General features: G+C 34.2%; 1 protein-coding gene across 1 annotated transcript in view; it reads right to left on the bottom strand.

Moving 5' to 3' along the window:
* The window catches only part of LOC150107634 (uncharacterized), a 276,919-nt gene that overhangs the window by 112,073 nt on the left and 140,828 nt on the right, over window positions 1–24,018 (bottom strand). Inside the window, exons 6-7 of the mRNA XM_090392144.1 lie at window positions 21,745–21,878; window positions 13,276–14,142 (exon numbers count right to left, since the gene is read on the bottom strand). Of these exons, the coding sequence (XP_090248270.1) occupies window positions 13,276–14,142; window positions 21,745–21,878 (1,001 nt within the window). The remainder of the gene's footprint in view (window positions 1–13,275; window positions 14,143–21,744; window positions 21,879–24,018) is intronic.

Genomic DNA, 24,018 nt, shown 5'->3' with positions numbered 1-24,018 from the left:
CTGCTGTAGTAAATTACCGACCGATTAGCATATCAGGAATCATTGTCAAGGTCTTAGAGAAAATAGTCAAGAGGAAAATTCAAGATTGGATAGAAGAAAATGGGATACTGTATCGGGGACAGCATGGTTTTGTGAAGGGTAGGTCATGCCTCAGTAACTTGCTCACGTATTATAACACAGTGACGGCTGAACTGGATAAGGGTAATGGGTTTACGGTGATTCTACTGGACCTTGCCAAGGCCTTTGACAGGATTCCACATGGAATTCTAATCAGTAAATTGCAGCATATGGGAATGGACATAGGGTTGGTGAGATGGATAGGAGGGTGGTTGATGGAGAGATATCAGAGAGTGGTTTACTCGGGAGTAGAGTCCACAAGACGGCCTGTGACTAGTGGTGTGCCACAAGGATCTGTTCTTGGACCACTGCTGTTTAATTTGTTCATAAATGATATAGGAAATGATCTGAGAGGAACAGTTCATTTGTTTGCGGATGATGCGAAGTTGGGTAGGGCAATAGTGAATGCAGATGACGTCAAAATTTTGCAGGATGATTTGGATAGATTGGAGGTCTGGGCTAAGGAGAATGGATGTCAATTTAATGTGGCAAAATGTAAGGTTATGCATTTTGGGGTGAAAAGATTGGCGGCAGTTTACTGCATTGGTGGAACCCTGCTCCAGGAAATTGATGAGGCACGAGATTTAGGAGTGTTGGTGGATAAGGAATTGAAATTTAGGGGACACATTGCAAAAGTGACCAAAACAGCTCATCAAATCACTTGGTTGCTGAAGAATACGATGACAAGCAGAGACAAGCAGGTTATTGTTCCTCTGTATCGAGCCTTGATAAGACCCCATCTAGACTACTGTGCTCAGATTTGGTCACCTAGGTTTCTTCTTGATGGGGAGGAGGTGGAGAGGATCCAGAGGCGAGTGACCAAGATGATAGCAGGTCTATGGAATGAACCGTATGAGAACAGGTTGAGGATTTGTGGGTTGCAAAAATTGGTTGATAGGCGGAGGAGGGGAGATATGATTGAGACATTCAAATTACTGAAGGGTTTCTATAAAATTAATTCAGAAGATATTTTTGAGAATAGGGCTGGTTGTGGGAGGACTAGGGGACATCCATGGAAACTGGGCAAAAGTGTGGTTAGTAAAGGTGTTAGAGCTGGGTTCTTTACTTTTAGAGTAGTGAATGAGTGGAATGCGCTCCCTGAGTCTGTGGTGGATGCTATGACAGTGAATAAGTTTAAGGCGAGGTATGATACATACTGTATGAATGTCAAATAGTTGTGATGAATATGATTTGGGGCCTCCCTTGATGAGTCCAATGACTCCCTGGAGTTGCCCGTAATAATAGTAATAATAATAATAATATAGATAATGAATAAGTGGAGATAATGCATATCCTTGTCTTACACCTTTTTTTTTTTTTTTACATAAAACCATCTTGCTGTATTTCCTTGAATTTAAACTGCTGAGTTACAACTCAAATACAGACCAAGTATTGCTTGATATAATGTCCCATTTATATCACATAACTATAGTGTTTTATAAAGATTTCCTCTTGGTACTTTGTTATACACCTTTTCCAGATCTATGAAACTTAAATACAGATCCTTATTATATTTTCATGATTTCTCAACTATTAATCTTAAAGTGATGAAAATCTGATCTTGACAACCTCTATTTGGACCTAGCTTGTTCTCCAAGTTTCCCTTCCACAATTTTTCTTAGCCGTTTCTCAAGTATACTTGCATAAATCTTACCAGGAATACTCAGTAGAGAGATATGTCTGTAATTCTCACATTCAATTTTATTTCCCTTTTTATAAATAGGTACATGTTTGTAATTCTCACATTCAGTTTTATTTCCCTTTTTATAAATAGGTACTATGAGAACTCTGCTCCAATCATTCAGAATTCAACCATCTGTCTAGGCCTTCTGAATTATGCAGTGAAGTCATTGTAAAACTTCATATTTGAGCATTTCTGGTCCTGGAGTTGGAGGCAGCTGGAGTTGAGCATCAACTCCAGCTGCCTTTCGACATTTCAGGTTTTTGATGATTCCTGAATTTCCATTCCCAACTGCATGCATGTTTTGTGTTTTCCACAGCATGCTGTCACTACTTGTTCCATTTATCAATCTTTTGAAGTAGTTACTCCAGACATCATGGATATTTTTATCTTCAGTTTTCATGTTACCCGGTCATCTCTAATTCCTTTTACAGTACTCTTTCCTCCATTTCTAAGCTTTTCAACAGCCTCCAGAATATTTTGCCATCTTCCTGATATTTATTTTCTATGTTATTATTATTATTACATGACACTTCCAAGGAGTCCAAGGACTCATTACGGGAGAGCACTCCACTCTACTGTGCTACACACATTTCTCTGTTTCCTTACTACTAATTCTCCATCTACACACAACAACACTACTGTCATAAATGTCAATCTATTGCCCATCATTACCAACAACAACAACGGTATTTTCTTTCTGTCTGTAAACTGCGTGTGTCCTCATGGCCAGTTTGCCTTTATACAGGATGAGAAACCTGAGTTTCCAGGAGGAAGAACCCTGTTATCTCTGTATGAGATCAGCTGACTAACATTCAATTGAAAAAGTCCATATAAGATTCCTCTCATCACAATGAGATTCCAACTCAGGTCTTTTTCAATCGTAGAGTACAATGCTCTTCTAATTGGACTATGGAAGTGCTTAATGTTCCTATCAAAGTCATTCCATTACTTTTGTTTTATCAAGTTTTACCCAGTGCTTCAATTACATTTTTCTCTGTATTCTAAGAGCACAAGCTGACTTCCTTGTCGGGAACTTTCAATATGCTTTCTTCTTTTCCTTAACTGCCACTAACTTTCTGAGTCTGCCATGGAATTCTGATTTTTCCATCCTTGCACACAACTATACATGCCTCTCTACCTGAATCAATCAATGTTTTCTCCAGAAGTTGCCAATGAATCTTCAAGGTTTGGTTCTTGTTTTCAAACTCCTTCATTTTTTCTTGAATAATGTTTGTCTTTTAGCCTACAATTCACATTTGACAGCTGCTCAACTTTAATTTGTTTTATAACTTGCTTAAACACACTTCTTTTTAATATGAAATTCAATTTTATCCAGCTCAAGACTAAATGGTGATCACTTCCAATTTCAAATCATCTGCATACTATTGTGTCCTGAACCAGTGGGAAAACATTGCTATCAATAAAAACATAATCAATAACTTTTTTTTTTTTAATTTCTTGCATCTTCTCAATGTGAATTTGTGCACATTTTTATATTGGAACATGGTGTTAGTAATAACTAGTCCATCTCCTGAAAAGCGAGATCCAGCATGTACTTATCATTATTATTAACTTTGCTATTTTCTCCAAATTTTTCTGAAACATTTCTATATGTCTGGTAATCATTTCCCTATTCTACTATTTAGAACTCCAACAAGGACCAACCATATTTTATTGTGTCAGCTGCTTTCTCTAATGCTTCAAAAAATTCCTCAACTTCCTTTTTGGTAGAACCTTCTGTGGGAAGATAGGCACAAATACATCTCATTGTCCAGTTACCCATCCTGATATTTGCCCACATAACTCGACTTGATGTTGTCCATCCACATTCCATTCAAGAAGATTATCCTAATATTTAATGTTGAATACTAGCTACTCCCTCTTTTCCCTGATTGTTATTGCCTGAATATAACATTTTGTATTTGTTGCTTAAAAAGATCTCACTGTTTTTGTCTGCTTTGTTTCAATCACACCTCTTATTTCAATCTGGTACTCACCCAATTCTTCTGCTAGTTCCATTCTTTTCCATTGATACATTTTATGTTGATAGTACCCAACAACAGGGGCTTTGTTTAACTGGACAACATCCCAGCTAGCATGAAATTCTGTCATGTTGTACCATAATTTTGCATTACATTTAAGTCCATAAGAATACAGTTTAGTCAGTTAAATCCAAAAGTGCCAGCCCAGGAGAAGATTGGACATTAGGTCAGAAACCTTGGTTGGTTCTCTGAATTCCTTAAAAGGCTATGTGGAGGTCTCCTCCCATAGCCTTTTAAGGGATTACACAGCTTTCACCCTTAAGCATCCCTTGAGAAGTTAATATTTATAATGCTTGTGCCAAGAAAGATTATAGTTCAGAAGTTTTGCAAAAAAGAAAGTCATTTTTGTCAGAGAATTTGGTTGTTGAAAGTACAACTGAAAGAAAATAATTACTTTTCTCTGAAAAATAAGACAGGACTAAATTTTACTAGCATTGAAATTAACAAGGTTGTCAAACCTTCCCCACTGAAGGATACTCAGAAAAGCAGAAAGTAGTGCTGATGACAATGATATTTTCTAAGTTTGTTGATCTGTGTAGTGTCAAATTTCTCAAATGAGTAAGAAGAGTGCAGTGCACTCTTATTAGTAGAACTGGAGATTAGATTCATAGTCAACTGGAGAAATTTCATAGATATACAGGAGCAAAATAGTAGATAAAAGAATGTAACCCCAGTATTAATTTCTAAATAACATAAATATCCATCCAATATTATATATAATGTGCAACCAAATAAAGAGAAAGAGAGAGATGGGGAGGTGGGCAATCTAGTTGAAAAAGTTAGATCAAGAAGTGGACCTATGCTTTGACTGATTTATGAAACACCTCAAAAAAATTTTTTTTAAGTCTTACTAATAGTGCAAATGGACCTAAATGTAAAAATTGGAATGGACATAGGAAGAAATTTTCTTCTTTTAGTTAGGCTTTTTGGACCCAGACACTAATTATCAGGAAATGATACCAATAGAATGAATTTGCTTTGCAGTGTTCTTGCCATAACCAACACACTTATCCCCCAAAAAATCATGAAATGAACTGTGAAACTTATAAAATACTTATATAAGTATCTTATACTTATAAAATCTAAATGTACACTATCTACCAATAGTTGTCCAGACACCCCTTTTATCTGAAGTAATGAAACATTCCAGGTTTGTTTTCATAAAACATAAAAAAAACTGGTGTACAGATAGTAAGAAGCAGTATTTCATCATAGCAGCTGAATACAGGTAGCATGGCAACACAACATGAACCCAGTGACTTTGAGAGGTGTCATTATGGGCCACCACATTAGTGGTATGTCCATACGTGCCACTGCCACTCAACTGGAGCATCCAAAATCAAGAGCTAGCTATGTGATCAACAAATGAAGACATTCCGGCATCACTAGTGCAGGAAAACACCCAGAACAGCTGCCGAAAATAACTAATAGTGAAAGGAAGGTGTTAAAACAGGTGGTATGCAAAAACCAGCTACAATCAGCACAGACCATCTGGGATGAGTTCCAGAGTGCCAGTAACACCATGATGAGCACTAATACTGTACGAAAAGAACTCCATTTACTGGGATTCCATGGAAGAGCAGCAGCACATAAGCTGAACATCACAACAAGGTGCATGCAATCAATCTGACTGGTTCAGGTTTGGACAATTTTGTAGAGCTTCACATATTTCCAGGAAAAGAAAATCAAATTTGAACTTGCTGGAATAAAGAGGTTTAGTCTGGATCCAAAGAACCGATCCCTAGTGTCTATAAAAGTTGCATAGATTAAAAAAAAAAAAAGAAGCTGATGAACAGTTAATAGTGATCACTTTCCAAAACTTGGATACTGACATGAAGTCTGATTGGTTCAGGTTCAGATGATCGAATTTGAACTTCCTGAAATGAAGTAGTTTAGTCTGGTTCCAAAGAACTCTGAGCCTAGTGTCAATAGTGTGCAAAGCAAGTCAGACTTGTGAGATTCCAAAAATCTAATAGTCTTGATGTTCTGCAATTCTAATCAATGCAGAATGGCCAGTCTGTCCAAAATAATAAAGATGGCATTAGAAGGGTACTTGCTAGACACCTGGTAAGGAAATAGGTAGTAATGCATCCTTTCTTGGAGTTCTTGGAAACTGTCTTCCTTTCCACAAAGGATGCATTACTACCTATTTCCTTACCAGGTGTCTATCAAGTACCCTTGTATCAAGTAAATCTATGCAACTTTTATGGACACTAGGGATGAGTTCTTTGGATCCAGACTAAACCTCTTCATTCCAGCAAGTTCAAATTTGTGTATAGATGGAATTTTTGAAGAATCCTTGCTATTTGTTTTGAAGTTCCCTTAAGGCAGGGTATTGAAATTCTTTTCACATCAGATTGTAGTCTGGTGGAAAGATGATAATTGATAATTATCAATGCAGGAAATTTTAAGTGGGATAATAAGTTGTCCAAGCAAATAGAAGGAACAGTGATAGGCTGTCCTATCTTGCCAGCCTTAGCAGATTATTTTATGGAACATCTAGAAAAAGAACTCATTGATACTATATTCCCTGAGCCTCATATATGGTTACATTTTGTTGATGATATATTCACAATCCAATCCCACTGATTCAGAATTACTTCAGTTCCTAGACAAAATAAACTCCTTGTACTCCCATATCAAGTTAGCTTTTGAATGAGAGTCCAATAACCAACTACCCTTTTTAGATACCTTAATTATTCATAATCCACAGGTCATGTTGAATTTTCAGTTTATCATGATCCAAGCTTTACTGGTAAACAGTCACTCATCCTACCACCATTATTCATCACTTTTGTGATGAATGATGGTGGGAGGATGAATATTCTCATCAAAAGTCTTATACATAGAGCTCATACAATTCCCTTTCATTCGATGAACTGAATAAAATTAATAACAATCTGATATGTAATGGATATGACAAAACTACCATTCAAAAGATTATCGATAATTTTCATCTTTTCACAAGACTATAATCTGATGTGAAAAGAATTTCAATACCCTACCTTAAATTAGGAACTTCGAAACAAATAGCAAGGATTCTTCAAACATTCAATATCTATAAACTTACTTAAAAGGATTCTTCAAAACTTCAATCTATAACCTTCAAGCCAACTCAAAAATTGACTACCTTTCTACCTCCACAAACGATGCATTACCACTCCTTTCCTTAGTAGATATCTATCAAGTACCCTACTGATGCCATATTTGTTATTTCGGACAGGCTGGCCATTCTGCATTGATTAGAACTGCAGAACATCAAGACTGTATTAGATTTTTGGAATCTCACAAGTCTGGCCTTGGTTTGCATGCTATTGACACTAGGTACAGAGTTCTTTGGGACCAGACTAAACTTCTTTATTCCAGGAAGTTCAAATTCGATCCCTGAACCTGAACCAATCAGACTGCATGCCAATATCCAAGTTGTGGAAAGTAATCACTATTAACTGTTCATTATTATTATATTTTTTTTTAATCTGTGCAACTTTTATGGACACCAGTAGGGAAACGTTCTTTGGATCCAGACTAAACTTCTTCATTCCAGCAAGTTCAAATTCGATGTCTTTTCCTAGAAATATATGAAGCTCTACGAAACTGTTCAAACCTGAACTGGTCAGATTGCATGCTGATATCCAAGTTTTGGGAAGTGATCACTATTTACTGTTTGTAGTTTTTTTGTAATCTATGAAACTTTTTGCAATTGTTCTTTTGAACTCCAATAGTACAACAATGTAATATCACATACCTCAGCTGTAACCGAGTCATGGATTAATATCCACATGAATTATGACTCATTATTGTGATTCATTTTTTGAATATAGTTAACAGCCTGTCTCCCTGATGAAGTCCACGTAACGCTAGATGAAATATATTGGAGAATTTTAAATAAAATTCTATATAATTTTTGCTATATGTATAAGCTGTAAAGTTACTTTATAAAACATGGAATGAGAAGGTTGACCAGAAGAGAAATAAATACTATTTCTGAACTGACAAAGAGAAACTTAACAGCATCAATGTGTGAATGTATTCTGATGCAGAACTTGGATGACTGCTGGCATAAATTCTGGGTGAAGTATGCTATATTCATTCCACAAAGTGATGAGAATGACAGTGTTAGAAGAGGGTGTTGCCCTGAACCTCCTTTGATAATAAAAAACATTTGCAATATGATAAGCTTTGAGTGCAAATAAAGTCTATGGAAAGACTATCTCTGAGCTCAAAATAATGTGTTCAAGCTTTCATCTCCTGTAATAAATGTTGCAGTGTGTACATTTATTATTATTATCACAACTCCATGGGGTCCCAGGACTCACCACAGGAAGCCACTTTACATTTACCAGTAATTAATTGACAAATGTGGAGAGGGGGATAAAATCCTTATGCATGCAAGTTGTGACATATCGGATTAGCAGTTATCACCTACTCTCACTTGTGAAATGCCAGTTTTTGTCTAGTGAAATACACCGATTCTCTCTCTTTCATTCACATAACTACAGTAAGCCACATCACTGCCATCCTAAATCTCTCACTGAAATATTTAGTATGACAGTGATGTAGCTCAGTGTCGTTTACAATGCAGATCAATACTAATGCCTCTATGTGAGCAACTTTTATTTACTAATGAACATAATTGGTGAAATGATTTCCAAAGTTCAATTACTGCACAGTATTTCATCAGCAGTGACCATTTAAGGTCAACTGATGTGCTGAGGATTGGGTGTTTTTCTATATTCTGAACTTAACTGGGAGTCAAAAAATCTGCACATCTTTCCTTTTGTTATTACATATTTTCATAGAATAATGTATAATAATACATCATTCCATAAAATAAAAAGCCAAAACTTAAAGCCAAATGTGGTTTTTTTATTTATGTATAAATAAGAATAAACATCAACTTAATCACCAACAGACATTCTAACTTGACCTCCTGTTTTTGGTCAAACTAAAATTACAGCTACAACAAACAGAATCCATCTTGGCTCCAAATTACATATGTATGATTCATTCTACCATAAGGGTAGCAGCACATATGTTTTTGTAAGGGATGATATTTCTTTAATCTTCTCTTTTTGATATTCTCTAGTTTAAGGTTTCTTGCACCTAAGGTGTCCATATACAAGATATCCATAAAGTTCTTGTGCAGTTTGAATTTTTAATAACTACTTCTATATTATTCTTATTAAGAGAGAGACTTCTAGGGAGCCTGGGACTCACCAAGGGAGGTCATATACTCTTTGCACTAGTTGTCATACCTTTTCCTGAATTCATTCACACCACTTGCGCACACACAGCATACAATAGCAATCTTCCAATCATGTGTACCACTCTATGAGAGAAAAATCTAGCTCTCTTCCCCTTCTTGACAGCAATCATTCTCGACCTCCAAAATGCCATCTCATCCTTTCCTCATTCTCTATTAAATGAAAAATTCTATCTACTGATATTCTTTATGACCCTTTCAGAAGTTTGTAAGTTTCAATCATATCAACCCTCTTTCTCCTGTTTGATAGTGCCTGCATCCTACAAATTCTCAATATATCTTCGTAATCAGTATTCCGCAATCCTGATATTTTTAACCCTTTCCTTTGCACTCTCTCCAATGTATCAGAAGCATCAGGAAAATTGGGAGACCAGACCTGCATATAACTGTCCAAGTGAGGTCCTATCAAGGCCTTGTAAGGAAGCAAAATAACTTTCTCATCTTTACATGTCAAGGTTCATTTCAGCATTCTAATTACCCTCTGAGTTATATTTGCAATTTTTGCCATATAGTTCTTGAACTTCAACTTCCTATCTACTAAAACTCCAAGATTTCTAGCCTGATTAGTTTCTTCTAGCATAATCCCGCCAATATAATATGACATTGGATATCTCATCACACCAAAGTGGATGACGTTACATTTACTAATATTGAACTGACAGTCATTTTCACATGCCCATAATTCCAGCCTATTCAAATTCTGCAAGTACTTATATAAGATATAAGCAATCTACAAAAAACAACACGAAGAGGATATTTAATTATGGGAATGTGAATCCTTCAACACATCCACAAACATTCTGGGTACAAAGAATAGCACAATTCTGAAGTGTTGAACAGATTTTGTAGTTGTGTGCTTGGGTTACAACACAACACATTTATTATCCTAACATAAAGACTATTTAGATAGTGAGGCTTTGTTGAGTAAACTTCAGTTTTAAAATATGATGAAAGGAAAAATTTAATGGAGAGAAGTCTGGAGAGCAGGGTACCCAAAATGTTGGTCAACCACTTGTGATCCCTCTATCAGGAAAACCTCATTTACAAATTCCCAAACCCTGCAGGCAAAGTGGAAAGTTGTTTCATCTTAATGAAAAACTGTAATATCAATAAGACTTGATACCTCAGTTAATTCTGAACCATTTTCAAAGCCTCAATATCACAATATTTCCTTCAAAAAAGAATAGACCAATTATGTGTGATTTTCTTAGAGCACACTAGACATTTACTTTAAGAAAATTCTTCCAAACTTCTTGTGGTTTCTGTTATCCATTAAATATAGCGACTGTGGCAATTAACCTTGCAGTTGATGTGTAATGTTGAATCATCACTAAACAATAAATTGCCAACTCATTATTCTCAACTTCATGATTATAATAACACCAGCCAATCGTGTATGGAAATCTTCTTACGACAACATATGGTGGACTTGAATCATGTTCGCTCACCGATATAATTTTGTTTTGACTATTCTATGAAAAATTACTCTAGGAATACCTAGATACAATGAAGCCTTACTAATTTTCATGGACTCTTTGTAAAAGCTTGTTCTACACACAACATATAGGTAAAAAGAACCCCCCCCCCCACACACACACCTTTGATAACAATCAGTTCAACAGTCAAGACTTGATCTCTCTTCTTGGACTGAGACTTATTTCTAACCTTTCCTAGTAATAAAACACATCACTTCTATAGTATTCTCTGTCTCAAGAAACACGGCATCCTTTTTCAATCAAGAAGTTACTTTCTTGTCACCTGTCTGGTTACAATTCCATAAAAATTTCAACCAAAACTATTAGAATAATGCTCTCACATATGCAGTGCAGACCAAAAACCATGCTAAAAAATTCTTCATGCTATCCAAAAGAGGACTGTTCAGCTAATTGATGATATCTCTTTCAGAGACTCTCCAGCCAGTATCTCACAGACAGAACTGCCATATCAATTCTTTCCCACTCCCAACTTCTGCTCACCTACAACAATAAAAACTGACCTTATCTCTCTTACTCATATTTCATTTCATCTATCCCTGGAACAGTCTTTCCCATAAAGTATTCCTTGAAGACTCTAACCTCCAACTCTCCAAAAAAAATCATCATCTACAGTTGAATTCATTCTTTCCAAAAAAAAAGTTACTCATTTTGCAGATGAAATGAAGCCCAAAAAAACAAATGAATTAGAAAGGATTAAAACAAAGGCAAAGATTGATAATAAGTGGTAGATACTTTCAGCTAATAGTATGCACACTTCTGCAGCATAAACTCACAGACATAAACATATCAAATAATCTCGAGGTAGACAAAATATGAAAATAAGAACAGTCATAAAACTATTGAATTCTGTGATGTAGTTCTGCCAAGTTCAAAAATTAGTGGACATGCAGTAATGATCGCATGGTGAATTAAAGTAACACAATGAATAATTAGGTATTTTCAATTAACACAAAAAAAAACACAGCAGATAAGTAATTCTATTTATTTCAGTGTGAATATTACAAGATCATCAGGGAAAACAACAGTTAATTACAAAGTAGAATGCAAACAATGGATTGATTTGAAAAATTAAGAGCCGTGTGATGTTATACATAAAACAATGCAATGGTATAACTGAGGAAATATTGATAATTCATTAGCTCTTAAAAAAAAAAATTACTCATGTGTGATTAAAAATAAGACTTTCCCATATCTTAGAGAGAGAGAGAGTCTAATTTAAGTTCAGATGGCAAAGTAAAGCCTCAGTGCTTTCTTTGAACAGCATTCAAATTTATACTGACACCAATGAAGTAAGCATGTTTCAGATGGTAGGATGTTGTGGTCTGTATCTATTCTGTGCTGTGCCAAGCCAGATTTTTCAAATTATTACTGTTACTAATGTTAGACTTGTTTTCTTGCATTCTCTTTTCCACAAAGTGTCTAGTTTGCCCAAAATAACAATGATCACAGTCACAAGGAACTTGGTAGATGCCAGGGAAATGTAAGGAACTGGAAGTTGGCATACTGTTTCTTTGATATTTGAGCTAGGATTATAGGAATTAAAAAGCGGTTGCATGGTCCTTTCTGAGAAGCCATTGAGTTTCATATATCTTTGATATTTAAGAGTTCCTGCTGTAATAGTTGAGGTATAGAACAAATAGTATAAGTTTTTATAAAATGTTTATAATTTTACATTTCTGGCATCTCAGAACCCATTTCCAGAATTCTTAAGAAATACAATTTAGTGGTTACTTTTCTTCCTATCAACAAATTATCAGCATGGTTTCCATATTCAAAAGATAAACAGTCTCCTCTAGCTCTCCCTAGCATCTATCAAGTTCCTTGTGACTGTCATCATTGTTACTTTGGGCGAACTGGACGCTCTGTGGAAAAGAGAATACAAGAACACCAGTCTTACATTAACAATAGTAAATCTGAAAAATCTGGCTTAGCATAGCACAGAACAGATACAGACCGCAACATCCTATGGTCTGAAACACGCTTACTTCATTGGTGTCAGTATAAATTTGAACACCTGTTCAAAGAAAGCGCTGAGGCTTTACTTAAATCAGAACAACTGCCTCTCTTTATCTAAGATATGAGAAAGTCTAATTTTAATCACACATCACTAATTTTTTTTTAAGAGCTAATGAATTATCAATACTATATCAATACATAAAACACTGCAATATTATACCATTGCAGTGTTTTATGTATAACATCACACAGTGGCTCTTACGTTTTCATATTAATCCATTTTTGCATTCTACTTTGTAATTAACTACTATTACCAACGATGATGATGGCTTGTAATATTCAGGCTGAAATGATGATGATGAACAGCCTATTTTTCTATCCACTACAGGTTGAATGTCTCTCCAATTGCAGGAGGTTTGGGTCTACTACTCCCATGGTGACCCAGTCCACCTTGGGAGAGTGTATTTATTCAGGCTGAAATATATGGCCTTAAATAAATAGTATTACTTATCCCTTGTGTTATTTTCTGGTTAACTGAAGAAACTTCTTATGGCACAAGTATCTCTTAAACAATGAATAATTGGCTAAGTTAAATGTACTAATTAAGACAATTTGTATGTATGATAATTCACTTTAAAAACTGTTCAAAGAGATATGCAATATTCAAAAAGTATGTTATCTAGTTTATCAATCTTATATATTACAATAAACACATACCAACTTTTCCTTAATAATTTCATCTTCTAATTTCTTCTTTTGTATTTTAATGCCAGATATTTCTTCTTCCAACTCCTTTTTTTTTGTTTCAGAAACAACAAATTCATCATTTAAATATCTGTTCGCTTCTAAAAGATTTTCATAATTTTTTTCAATAATCTGCAATTCCTTGTTTCCAGTAGATTCTATATTTAAAATTGATTTCTCATCTGTTGTGCTGTCCAACTGTTCTGATTTAAAACTATTTTCACTTGGAGATGGGCTTTCCAAGCATGCTTCTAAAGTATCCATAATTAATTTAATATTGAAATCAATTACCTTATCTTGAGATGTTGGATCATTACTGTCCTTCTTGCCTACTTTATTTTTTATGTTATTCATTTTGGAATAGAAGTCTGTAAGACATTTTTTGAGATCTTCTTTATCACTTTCATAGTGCTCATACTCATTACCTTGTCCAATTTCTTCATTTCTTTCTTTTTCAATTTCGGAAGCAGAAAGTTGGTATCCAAATGATTTCTTCATGCTATTTTCAGAATTTAATAATACAATTCTCTTCAAATCTCCCAGTTTTGCTTGAGAATTTTCATTTTTCCAGTCCATAACATCAGACAGTTTGGTTTCCACCAAGAGAAGCTGACTTCGCAATTTATCATTTTCTATGCTGATATGTTTAATGATTAAATCTTTCTTAGTAAGATCTTTCTGAGACTGCTTAAGCAAGTCTGACATTATCTGTTTGTCTTTTTTTAATCTTTCGACTTCCATCCGTAGATCTCCTGCCTCTGCTTCTTTTTCACGTAACATCCCAGACAGATGATCAGCAGAATTTGGAAACCAATGACTATGGGTTTTAATGTGTGTAATCTGGTAGAGGAAAAAATTTAATTAAGAGACAGAATTTCAAATTTTAAGAGATAGATTTTAAATTTTGACTGTAAAATACTACTAAAATTTATTTTACATCTAAATTTTCTTATAAAACAGAGCATATTATAAAAATTGTAAATGAAATATGCACCTACAGGATATTCAAGTTAGCTTACACACACACACATATTATCAATCTTACAAACGAATCCTATAAAAATTTTTTTTTTTAAATGCAGACTTTATATAGTGATATTTACATAGTGATATTACTGTGTATATCACTATGTATAGTAAATTTAGTTTAATCCTTTATGCAAGTGTGAGCAAACAAAGTTTGCGCCTGAAAGTATCTTCAGGACTGGGGTAAGGTAGTACAACACCGGGCAACTCGTTGCAAAGGTGGAGCAAGCTAACATAACTCCTATCTCAGTATCTCCCATAATGCAAAACACATCTCCTTGCAGATATGTATAATGTTATGCATTAAGGAGAGGGCCCTCCCCTTTATCCAAGTGTGAGCAAACAAAGTTTGCTCACACTTGGATAAAGGATTAAACTAAATTTATTATAGTCTAACCAAATGAAAAATAAACTTTCAACACTATGTATAGTGTATATCACTATGCATCACTAAAAAAAGTGCTGCATAGTGAATTTTATTATATAGATATATATAGACCAAAACAGAAGTTGCAGTAATCAATTTAGAATAGTAATGTAGATATGTTTAAACCATTGCATTAGTAAAATTTGTACTATATCTCTACTCGTGTGCTAAATATGGCAACACTCTTGGTGGTTCCAGGAGAAAATCTTATAGGTGATCATCAAGTCAACTTGTGATGGCTGCATGGTTAGTTTTAAAGTAAAAGTACTTTCCTTATCAAACATGCACAGCATTCACCAAATTATGCAGAATCTTACTTGCCACACAAAACATTTACTTGCCCAAGACCCATAATTTTTTTTATCCCAATGATATGTCCCAATAACACAAAATGATTAATATTGCTGTACAGTGATTGTGAATTTTTTTTTATTATTAAATAAATAAATTTTTCTCATCTGCAGCTACTTGCTGGCTAGCAAAATTTACTGGCCACAGGAAAATGGGTGAGTGTAATTGTCAAGCCCTGATTATACATATATTATATTATTAAGAGAGAATTCCAGGGAGCCAGGGACTCTTAAAGGAGGACACATAAAACCCCCACCAGCTGTCATATTTTTTCCTGAATTCATTCACACCTGCACTCACCACCTCCAAAGGCAAGCTATTCAAATCATGCACCACTCTAGGATAGAAAAATCTAACTCTCATCTCCTTCTTAACTGCATTCATTCTCAACTTCTAGGGATGCCCCCATCCTCCATAAAATGAAAAATTCCATTTACCAGTATCCAGCATAATCCTTTCAAAAGTTTGTAGGTCTCTATCATATTACCCCTCTTTCTCCTGTTTGCAGTGTCTGCAGTCCACAAATTTTCAATATGTTCTCATAATCTACATTCTACAGTCCTGATACTGGGAGAGAGAAGAAATGTAAGTACACGAAGATGGTACAAAACGCATGAAAAATTGCACAGAGAGAAGAGATGTACGTACAGAAAGTTGGTTTAAAATGGAAGACAGAATTGCACACCTGCTCTACAATTATAATCTACATGGACTGCACCATTAAGGAAAATAATGTTAAATTGATGTCCAAATAGGAGATGTTAAGATTAGATCTTTATGCAGATGAAGCTAAGAAATTCTTTTAAAAAATTTGTTAAAATCTTTAGCTAAATTAAATAATTGTGTGGCATATCGGTATGAAAATTAGCAATAAAAAAGACAAAAAATGAAAATAAGCAGGGAAACAGAAAATATCAGCTGCATTCTCAGCAGTGAATCCAAAGAGCATATTATATAAATTTAAGCTATTTAAGAATAACTATTAGTGAAGATGGCAAATTAAGGAGGTATAAAATTTTACAGTGCATAATAGAGAAGGCCTAGTCAGGTGAAATTCCAGAGGACTGAAGTAGAGCTGTTAAATAGCCCTCATCTACAAAAGCTGAAAAATAAAACTGAATGTGAGAATTAATAGTAATATTTATTCAAACATACTTAACACATTCGGTGCCATTGACACTTCTAAGTGTCATAAGACTCAAGTTTCTATGCTGCATAACTCAGTCTGGCCAGGGCAGTTGAATCGTGTGGATGAGTAGACCCTGCAGCAAGGTCATATTTGACATTTTATTGTATATATATATATATATATATATATATATATATATACTGTAAAACCCTGTTTTTACGTTCCTGCAATTTATGCCATTTATGTCATTTTCCATTGGTCCTGTCATAAGGCCTATTCTTACGATATATTGTTTTCCTGCCATTAACAACTTGGGACGTTATTTCCCGTGATTTATGTTTATTCTCGGGTGACAATACTGATTTTCGAATCGGTTTCTGCAGAAATCTGTGCATTTCTGTTCCCAGATGGCATTGCTTTCAGCTGTAGTTTCGTTTCCGCCATCACGGTGACTTGCACGCTTGCAGCAGTAATGTAGTGATGAGCGATACCGTGATTTTTCAATCACAGTACGAATTGATATTGCAGAATTTCTGCTACGTAATTTAGTGTGTGAAAGTTGCTTTCAAGTGGATTATTCATGTTACTAACATGGATAATCCACCATGGAGAAAAAAGACAGAAAATGTATTTCGGTAGAAGAAAAGATGGCAATTGTGTGATGTGTAGATCGGCATGCCAGTACACGTGTGCATTTAGCAAAAGATCTTGGACTCTCCGTGTCCACTTTGAACACAATAGTAAAAAACAGGTCAAGCACTGAACTTAATGCAAAGCAATCTAGCGCTATGTCAAAAAAACAAAGAGCAAAAACAAACAACAATTAAAGATTTTGTTTTAATAGATAAATGTAAGTAATTGTAAATTCATTTATTTTCAGTTATTAAATTTTGTAATCTAGTATGTAGACTCACATACTAGCAGTAAGCCATCTTTTAGCGTTTTTTAAAATGTTTTTTACATTTCCTGTTATTTACACTTTTTTCAATCAGTCCCCTGAAAAGTGTAAAAAAGGAGTTTTACTGTATATATATATATATACAGGGTGTTCGGGATAAATTTGACATATTTATAATTAATTATATTTTTCCGTAAGTTACATGTATTAACACACACTTCTCTTCATTTAAAAGTTTGGACCCTTCTTCATTCATATACAAGATGTCAGAAAGGATGGATAGCTGGAACCCACCTGAATCATGGAAGAGAATAACTTGTATCATGATGATTCGTGCCCGCCATCAAAATAAGGATATTACGACTGCTGCCCAATGCTCCCTGAATACAGTAAAAACAATCAGGCATGAACTAGAGACTTGCAATGGTGACTACGAGGATGTAGCAAGAAGAAAGATCCCTAGCAGACGATCTGATTGCGTTCGTACAGCAGAATTCCTCGCAAATCTGCAGGAACAGGTGTTGAAGAACCCTGGCATTGGAATTCGGGCTTTGTTCGTGGAGTTGCTAACTGTAGTCAAGCCCTGGATAACAAGGGTAGCCAATGGTAGGCCGTATGTATGGCAGCAGGATTCGGCCCCTTGCCACACCTCTGGGAAAAGTCAAAAATGGTTGTCTGAAAATTTCTACGACTTCACCAGTCCAAATGTTTGGCCTCCAAACTCCCCAGACCTTAACCCCATGGATTATTTTGTATGGGGCGCAGTTGAAAAAGACACCAATCGCACTTCCTGTAATACAAAAGCCCAGTTAATGGATAAAATTAAAACAGTTTTTGCGGCCCTTCCCAGGGAGACTGTAGCATCAGCTTGTTCGAGGTTCCGAAGCAGAATTGAAGCTGTGATCGATGCTAATGGTGGTTATTTTGAGTAAATCTTGTTGATAGTATTGTAATTAACTCTGCCTGTAATGTTTTTTTGTCAATTCATTAAATTTAATAGATACAAAGAAGATTTTCTTTTTCCTTACGAAACTGTCAAATTTATCCCGAACACCCTGTATATACATATACATATATATATATATATATATATATATATATATATATTTTTTTTTTTTTTTTGTGATTAACTGACTGAAAATTGCAGAAAGTAAGAGCTTTGTGCCTGGTCCATCTGGGGTACAAAAAAGTATGAGAAAAAATACTATGCTACTGATGAATTATTAAAGATATTATAGAGAATTCTGAGTGTGACTTGGATTTTGTGCTGGATTCGAAGTATGATGAGTGAGAAAATAGTGCCTCTGAGGATGAATTTCAAAATGACACTGTTTTTAGTAGATGAACTGTTGAATGCAAACGACAAAGATGAAGAAGACATTGAAATGCCAATAAAGGAAAATTAAGTCAACTCGCAAGATGATCCAGTTGGCATGAAGTTTTTCTCATTTACTAAAAATGAAATGCTAATTCTACTAAATTGCAATAGGCCAATCGACTACTTTTGTGTTCTATTGACAGATGAATATCTACAGGAAGTTATGGACCAAATCAATCACAACATCACTCAAATATTTTTTCTAAAGAAACCAAAGCATAATCCTGAAATTCTCTATGAAAAGATGTAACCATAGAAGAGTTAGTGTTTTGGGGTGTGTTTTCATACATAGGCAATGTAAAAATGAAAAGCTACAAGATTAACAAGATTAAGAAAAATCCTTTGTTTCATAATAAAGTGTTGCAATGAGTATGAGTCAAAATGGTTTCTTCTGATATCGTGCTTACTTCATTTTTCAAAACATCCCAATCAGATGGGCCTAAACCAGCAGACCTGTTATATAAAATAAAACCAGAGTTGTCAGTTATTTCAATAAAAGGATATCAGGAGTATACTATCAAGTTTGAGAACTTTCCTCAGATGAATCCATGGTCCTCTGGCAAGGTCAATTAGCATTTCATTAGTACATCAAAAATAAAAAGCATAAATATGGAATTAAACTTTAAATGTTGGCAATTCCCAAAGGATTAATTCAAAAATCCAAAAATATGCAGTCTATACCAGAATGTGGATGATTCTGGAGCAGAGGACATGCAAAAAAAAAAGGTGGTTTTACATTTATTAGAAGGAAAGCTAAACGCTGGTCACTATATTTACATGGACAACTATTATAATAGTTTTGATTTGGTTAAGACACTCTTTGAAAAAGAAACTCACTACACTGGAATGTTAAGGATGGATAGAAAAAATACTCCAAAAGTTAATAATCAAAAACTTAAAAAAAGGAGAACCAGTTGTCAGATATACTGATGGAATGATGACAGGCAAGAGATGTAAGTTACATCTCAACAGAATTGTAGAAGAAGAAAACAAAAGCAAGGAAAAAATAAGTGAACCACCACCAATTGTGAATTATAAAGTTTGTGTCAGGATTTGCTAACAAGACCAAATGTTATCTCTGTTAGAAAGGAAAATGATTTGCTGGCCAAAAAAACTTTCATCCATTCCATCAAAATGATTCTCTTGAATAGATATTATTTATTTAATAAATATTCTAGTGGTACTATGATACTATTTGATTATAGAATTAACATATAAAACAATTTTTATCTCCCATAAATGAAGAATATCCTGAACAAAATCAGGCACCCATAGAATGTGAAACAATACTTTAAAAAAATAAATAAATAAAATAATTATAAGAAAGAGATGTAAACTTGGCACTATGGATGGAAGATGCACAGATACTATATATGAATGCCAAAGTTGTCCTGTCAACCAGGATGTTGTCTAAACTGCAGTGTTATTTCTCACAACTAAATATCTATGACTTCCATATGTGAATATTTATTTGCCAGTATGTATCTCAGCTTTTGTTCATTTTGCAAATAAAAGTGGATTTGTCTGCAATTTTTTTCATATATCCTAATAAAACTTAACATCAAAATCACTAAATATGAAGTAAATTTTGTTCACTGTTTTAAAACATCAAGTGGCACTCAGTTCTGAAATACGTACAATGTATTGTACATCATGTACAATCTGATCCAATTATAACAAAATACTATAGTAGCTTTGACATTGCTACATGAACAAATATTCAACACCCAGTGAAACAATCAATGTGCATAATTTTAAAATGATTATGCATTGGCTCAATACTTTTGGTTTTATACAATTCACTTATTAAAGTGCAAGTTAACCTTAAATAGTGTAGAAAAATTTTAATTTCAAGATAATTTATAAAAGATATTTTGGAAGCATTGCCTGCTTGTGCATAGTGCTTTGAGTAACCATGAAATGAGTCTGGCCTCATTCTGTTCCTAAATCTCTCAGCTTAGAATACAGAGGTGTATTTTAGAAGCATGTCAAAACATAAAACAGCATGTGGTAATCAAATTTTTGAGGCATGAAAATATGGATAGTAATAAAACTCACTACTGATTACAAAGTTTTTATGATAAAACAACCATAGATGTGAGTACCATATGCCACTGGGTAAGTACAACAACTGAAATGGCAAGGTTGAAATTAATGAAATCATGAAGCAAGCAACCAAAAGCAACATTTGACAATTTTCACAAGCAGAAAGCTGATCAGTTAATCAAGAAAGTCAGCCCATAAGTCAAACATAACTAGCACTGGTTGAATGCTGGATTAGCAAGAATCAACCAACTCGTTACTAAGCTAGAATACAATAACATGTGCACATTGAGTGCGGCATCAATTCACTAGCAAAATTAAAGAGAGAAGAATGGAAGTTTGCTGCTGATTGCTTCAGCAACAAAAAATCATTACCAGGCAAACAACAAAGCATTACCAGAGAAAAGACCAAGCTTTGTTTTTCCTTTGGTAATGAAAGACCAAGACGAAAAACTGATCAGTTAATCAAAGAAAGTCAGCCCATAAGTCAAACATAACTAGCACTGGTTGAAGTGCTAGTTATGTTTGACCAGAATGAAAAACTATGACAGGGATAAATATTGCCACCCCACTTCACTGAGGTGCAAAAAATTAAAACTCAATCTTCTGGTGGAGAGCACTTGCTATCTTCTAGAACAGCAAAGAGCAAAGATATCATTTATCATGTTGCAGATGAGCACTTTTACTTCAATGGATACTGAGGAGATTGGATTTGAAGTTGTGCAACATCTTCAAGATGTGGCTCCATCAGAGTTCTGGTTAGTTCCTAATTTGAAGACATATTCAAGGTTATCCATTTTTGAATGACAAACAGGTCAAAGCTATCACAGTCAAACTCCCATATGATGAATTTAAAAACACTGCTACTTGGAAAAGAAAATGCATTTAAAGATCAAGGTTTATTTCACTGACATATCTCTTTTGGATAGAGAGCTATCACAAGAGAGACAATCCTTTCAGAATTCCCCTTGTATTATTATACCATTGGTTAAAATTTTACTGAAAATGCTATTAGACATTAAAAGTAAAACCACATTTATTAAAATAAAATGTATCACAGCAGTTTCACTGACTTTAAATCTTTATCTTTTGTGGTACTCCTAATTAAATTGAAACTGAATTAAAATTTTTTTTAAAAACTTATCTCATTATGAAAATTAAATTTCAACTTTAAAATAAATATCACATACCTCATTTTTTAGTTTCTCTAGGTCTTTGCTACGTGCAACTACTTCATTTTCTAAAACTGATAACTTCCAATTAACAGCACCTGGTGAACTCAGTTGACGCAAGGAAGGTGGTGCACTAACGCTACCGGGAATATCTAATAAAATAAATAATTTACAATCGGTGCTCACTGAATATGACAGAATGTCAAAGTTCAGTTTCAAAAAAAAACAAATACTGTCAAGTTATCTTACATCATGAAGGATCTGTATTACCTCTAAAAATCTGTATTACATCCATATTTGATATATTATGGCAAAAGCTTCTTATTAAAATAACAAATTTGCACTGATGAAAAAATTCAATCATATTACTAATTATATATCACTGATAAAAATAGAATGAAACAAGGGAAAGAAAGAATGTTGTTAGTGTAGTTGTTTCCTACAGTTCTCTAGGAAATGCTTCAGTGGATGCAAGAAAAGGAATGCCAGTATAACAAGTGTGGTCCGAACAAACTTTTTTTTTTGTGGATAGCAATTAAATTAACTAAACAAAAACTTAACCAAAAAGGCAGCTTTAAAGCAGTACATGAATACAAAGACAAAATGAATAAATAAACTTACAAACACTACTGAACACAAGTAAAATGACTCTGAAACAGATGAGAAATTTTGTTAATGGGAAATTATGTGGAAATAAGATGATACTTCTTCAAAATTCTACCAAAAGATTCAGAAATACCAGAAATATAAAGGATTGGAACCCTATGGTCTGATGAAGAATCCTTAGGTGCTGGAATACAGGAGACAATTATCTGCTGAATTTGATGAGGGTTGTAACCATTTAATTCTATTCGAGTTTTGATAGTGAGAAGTTCTTGTTATAAGCTTGAGGGAGAGGCACATTATGTGCACTATTAATTAAGGACCTGATAACACCAATTTTTTGAGAGGAGCAAGATGAGTAGACTTTTGATGAACATATCTGCCGGTAAAGGTAGGTTTCAATAAACACTGATTCAAAAAGTCCCTGAGGTACTTTGTCAGCCAGTCAGGTAACACAGCAAATTCATGGTCTTTAGCCAACACACTAGTCTCAGCATCAGATAATGGCATCCAGAAATGTTCATAACCATTTATTAGTAGGAATGTTGTCAGGATTAAATTTTTGCTTACAATATAATGATTCATATTTTTGCATCAGTCAATAGGAATGTCTTCCATAAGAGTAGATTGAAGATGGTTTAGAAACATGTTGAACGATATCATAGTAGCTGAAATCTTTCTTTCAAGATCTGAAATAGACTTAATATTAGATGCTAAATATTTTTAAGCTGCTCAAAGTTGGTTCTGTATCAAGGAAACTTGGGTGAATATAAATTGCATGAGCTCCAGGCGAGCAATAGTCTCTCTCTAAATTTAGCAAATGTAGGAATAACTTTTGTATCATGACATTTTTTGAGAAAGGCAATCAAAGCATGAAGCTAACCTTGTAAAACCAATACTTTTCCTAACATGCCTATTGGTTTAACAAACTTTTTCCTGTGTAGGATTATAAGTCTAATCTTTAAAGGTACCTGTGGCATAACTATAAAGTTAAAGTTAATTAAGGATTATTGTATAATTTATTGTTTATAGTTATGATGCAGATACTGTTAAAGATTAGTTTTTATTTAAAATATTTTCAAATATTTTTTAAAACGTTTATAGAGATGTTAACTAGAATTAACTAGAGATGTTAACTGTTATTACTTACTTTCTAGTTATCAGTTTATTGATGTTATTTCCTGATGAAGTGAAACAAAGTAATTCACAAAACTAGCTGAAATAAAAACATAGTTTCTATTCGACATCTTTGTTTGTGGTTTTATACCAAAAAAAAAAAAGTTCTAAAAATGTCCCATCTCTACAGAAGCATAAGCAACTGAAACTTATTCATACAGATTAATACAAATACATACAAATATGATTAGAGATAGCTGTTGGAAGTTTTTTCACTTGGTTATACTATAAATTAAAGATAAAAAGAAATTATATACTTGGTTTAATCCTTTATCCAAGTGTAAGCAAACAAAGTTTGCACCTGAAATATAATCAGGACTGAGGCAACTCGTATATAGAAGCTAATGACTTAACATCACTTGCCTTAGCATCCCATAATGCAAAGCACATATCCTTACAGGTATGTATAATGCTATGCATTATGGGAAGGGTCACTACCCAGAGTGGCCGGACGTCGTCATCACTTGAAATCTCTTCGACATCATTTGTATAATTCTCATTGCATACTTAAGC

This window comes from Typopeltis vanoorti, chromosome 4 (assembly GCF_054136105.1).
Source record: "Typopeltis vanoorti isolate ZY-2024b chromosome 4, IOZ_Tvanoo_1.0, whole genome shotgun sequence".
NCBI lineage: Eukaryota > Metazoa > Arthropoda > Arachnida > Uropygi > Thelyphonidae > Typopeltis > Typopeltis vanoorti.
Note: the sequence above shows the minus strand (reverse complement) of the source record. Positions and strands in the feature narration are given on the sequence as shown.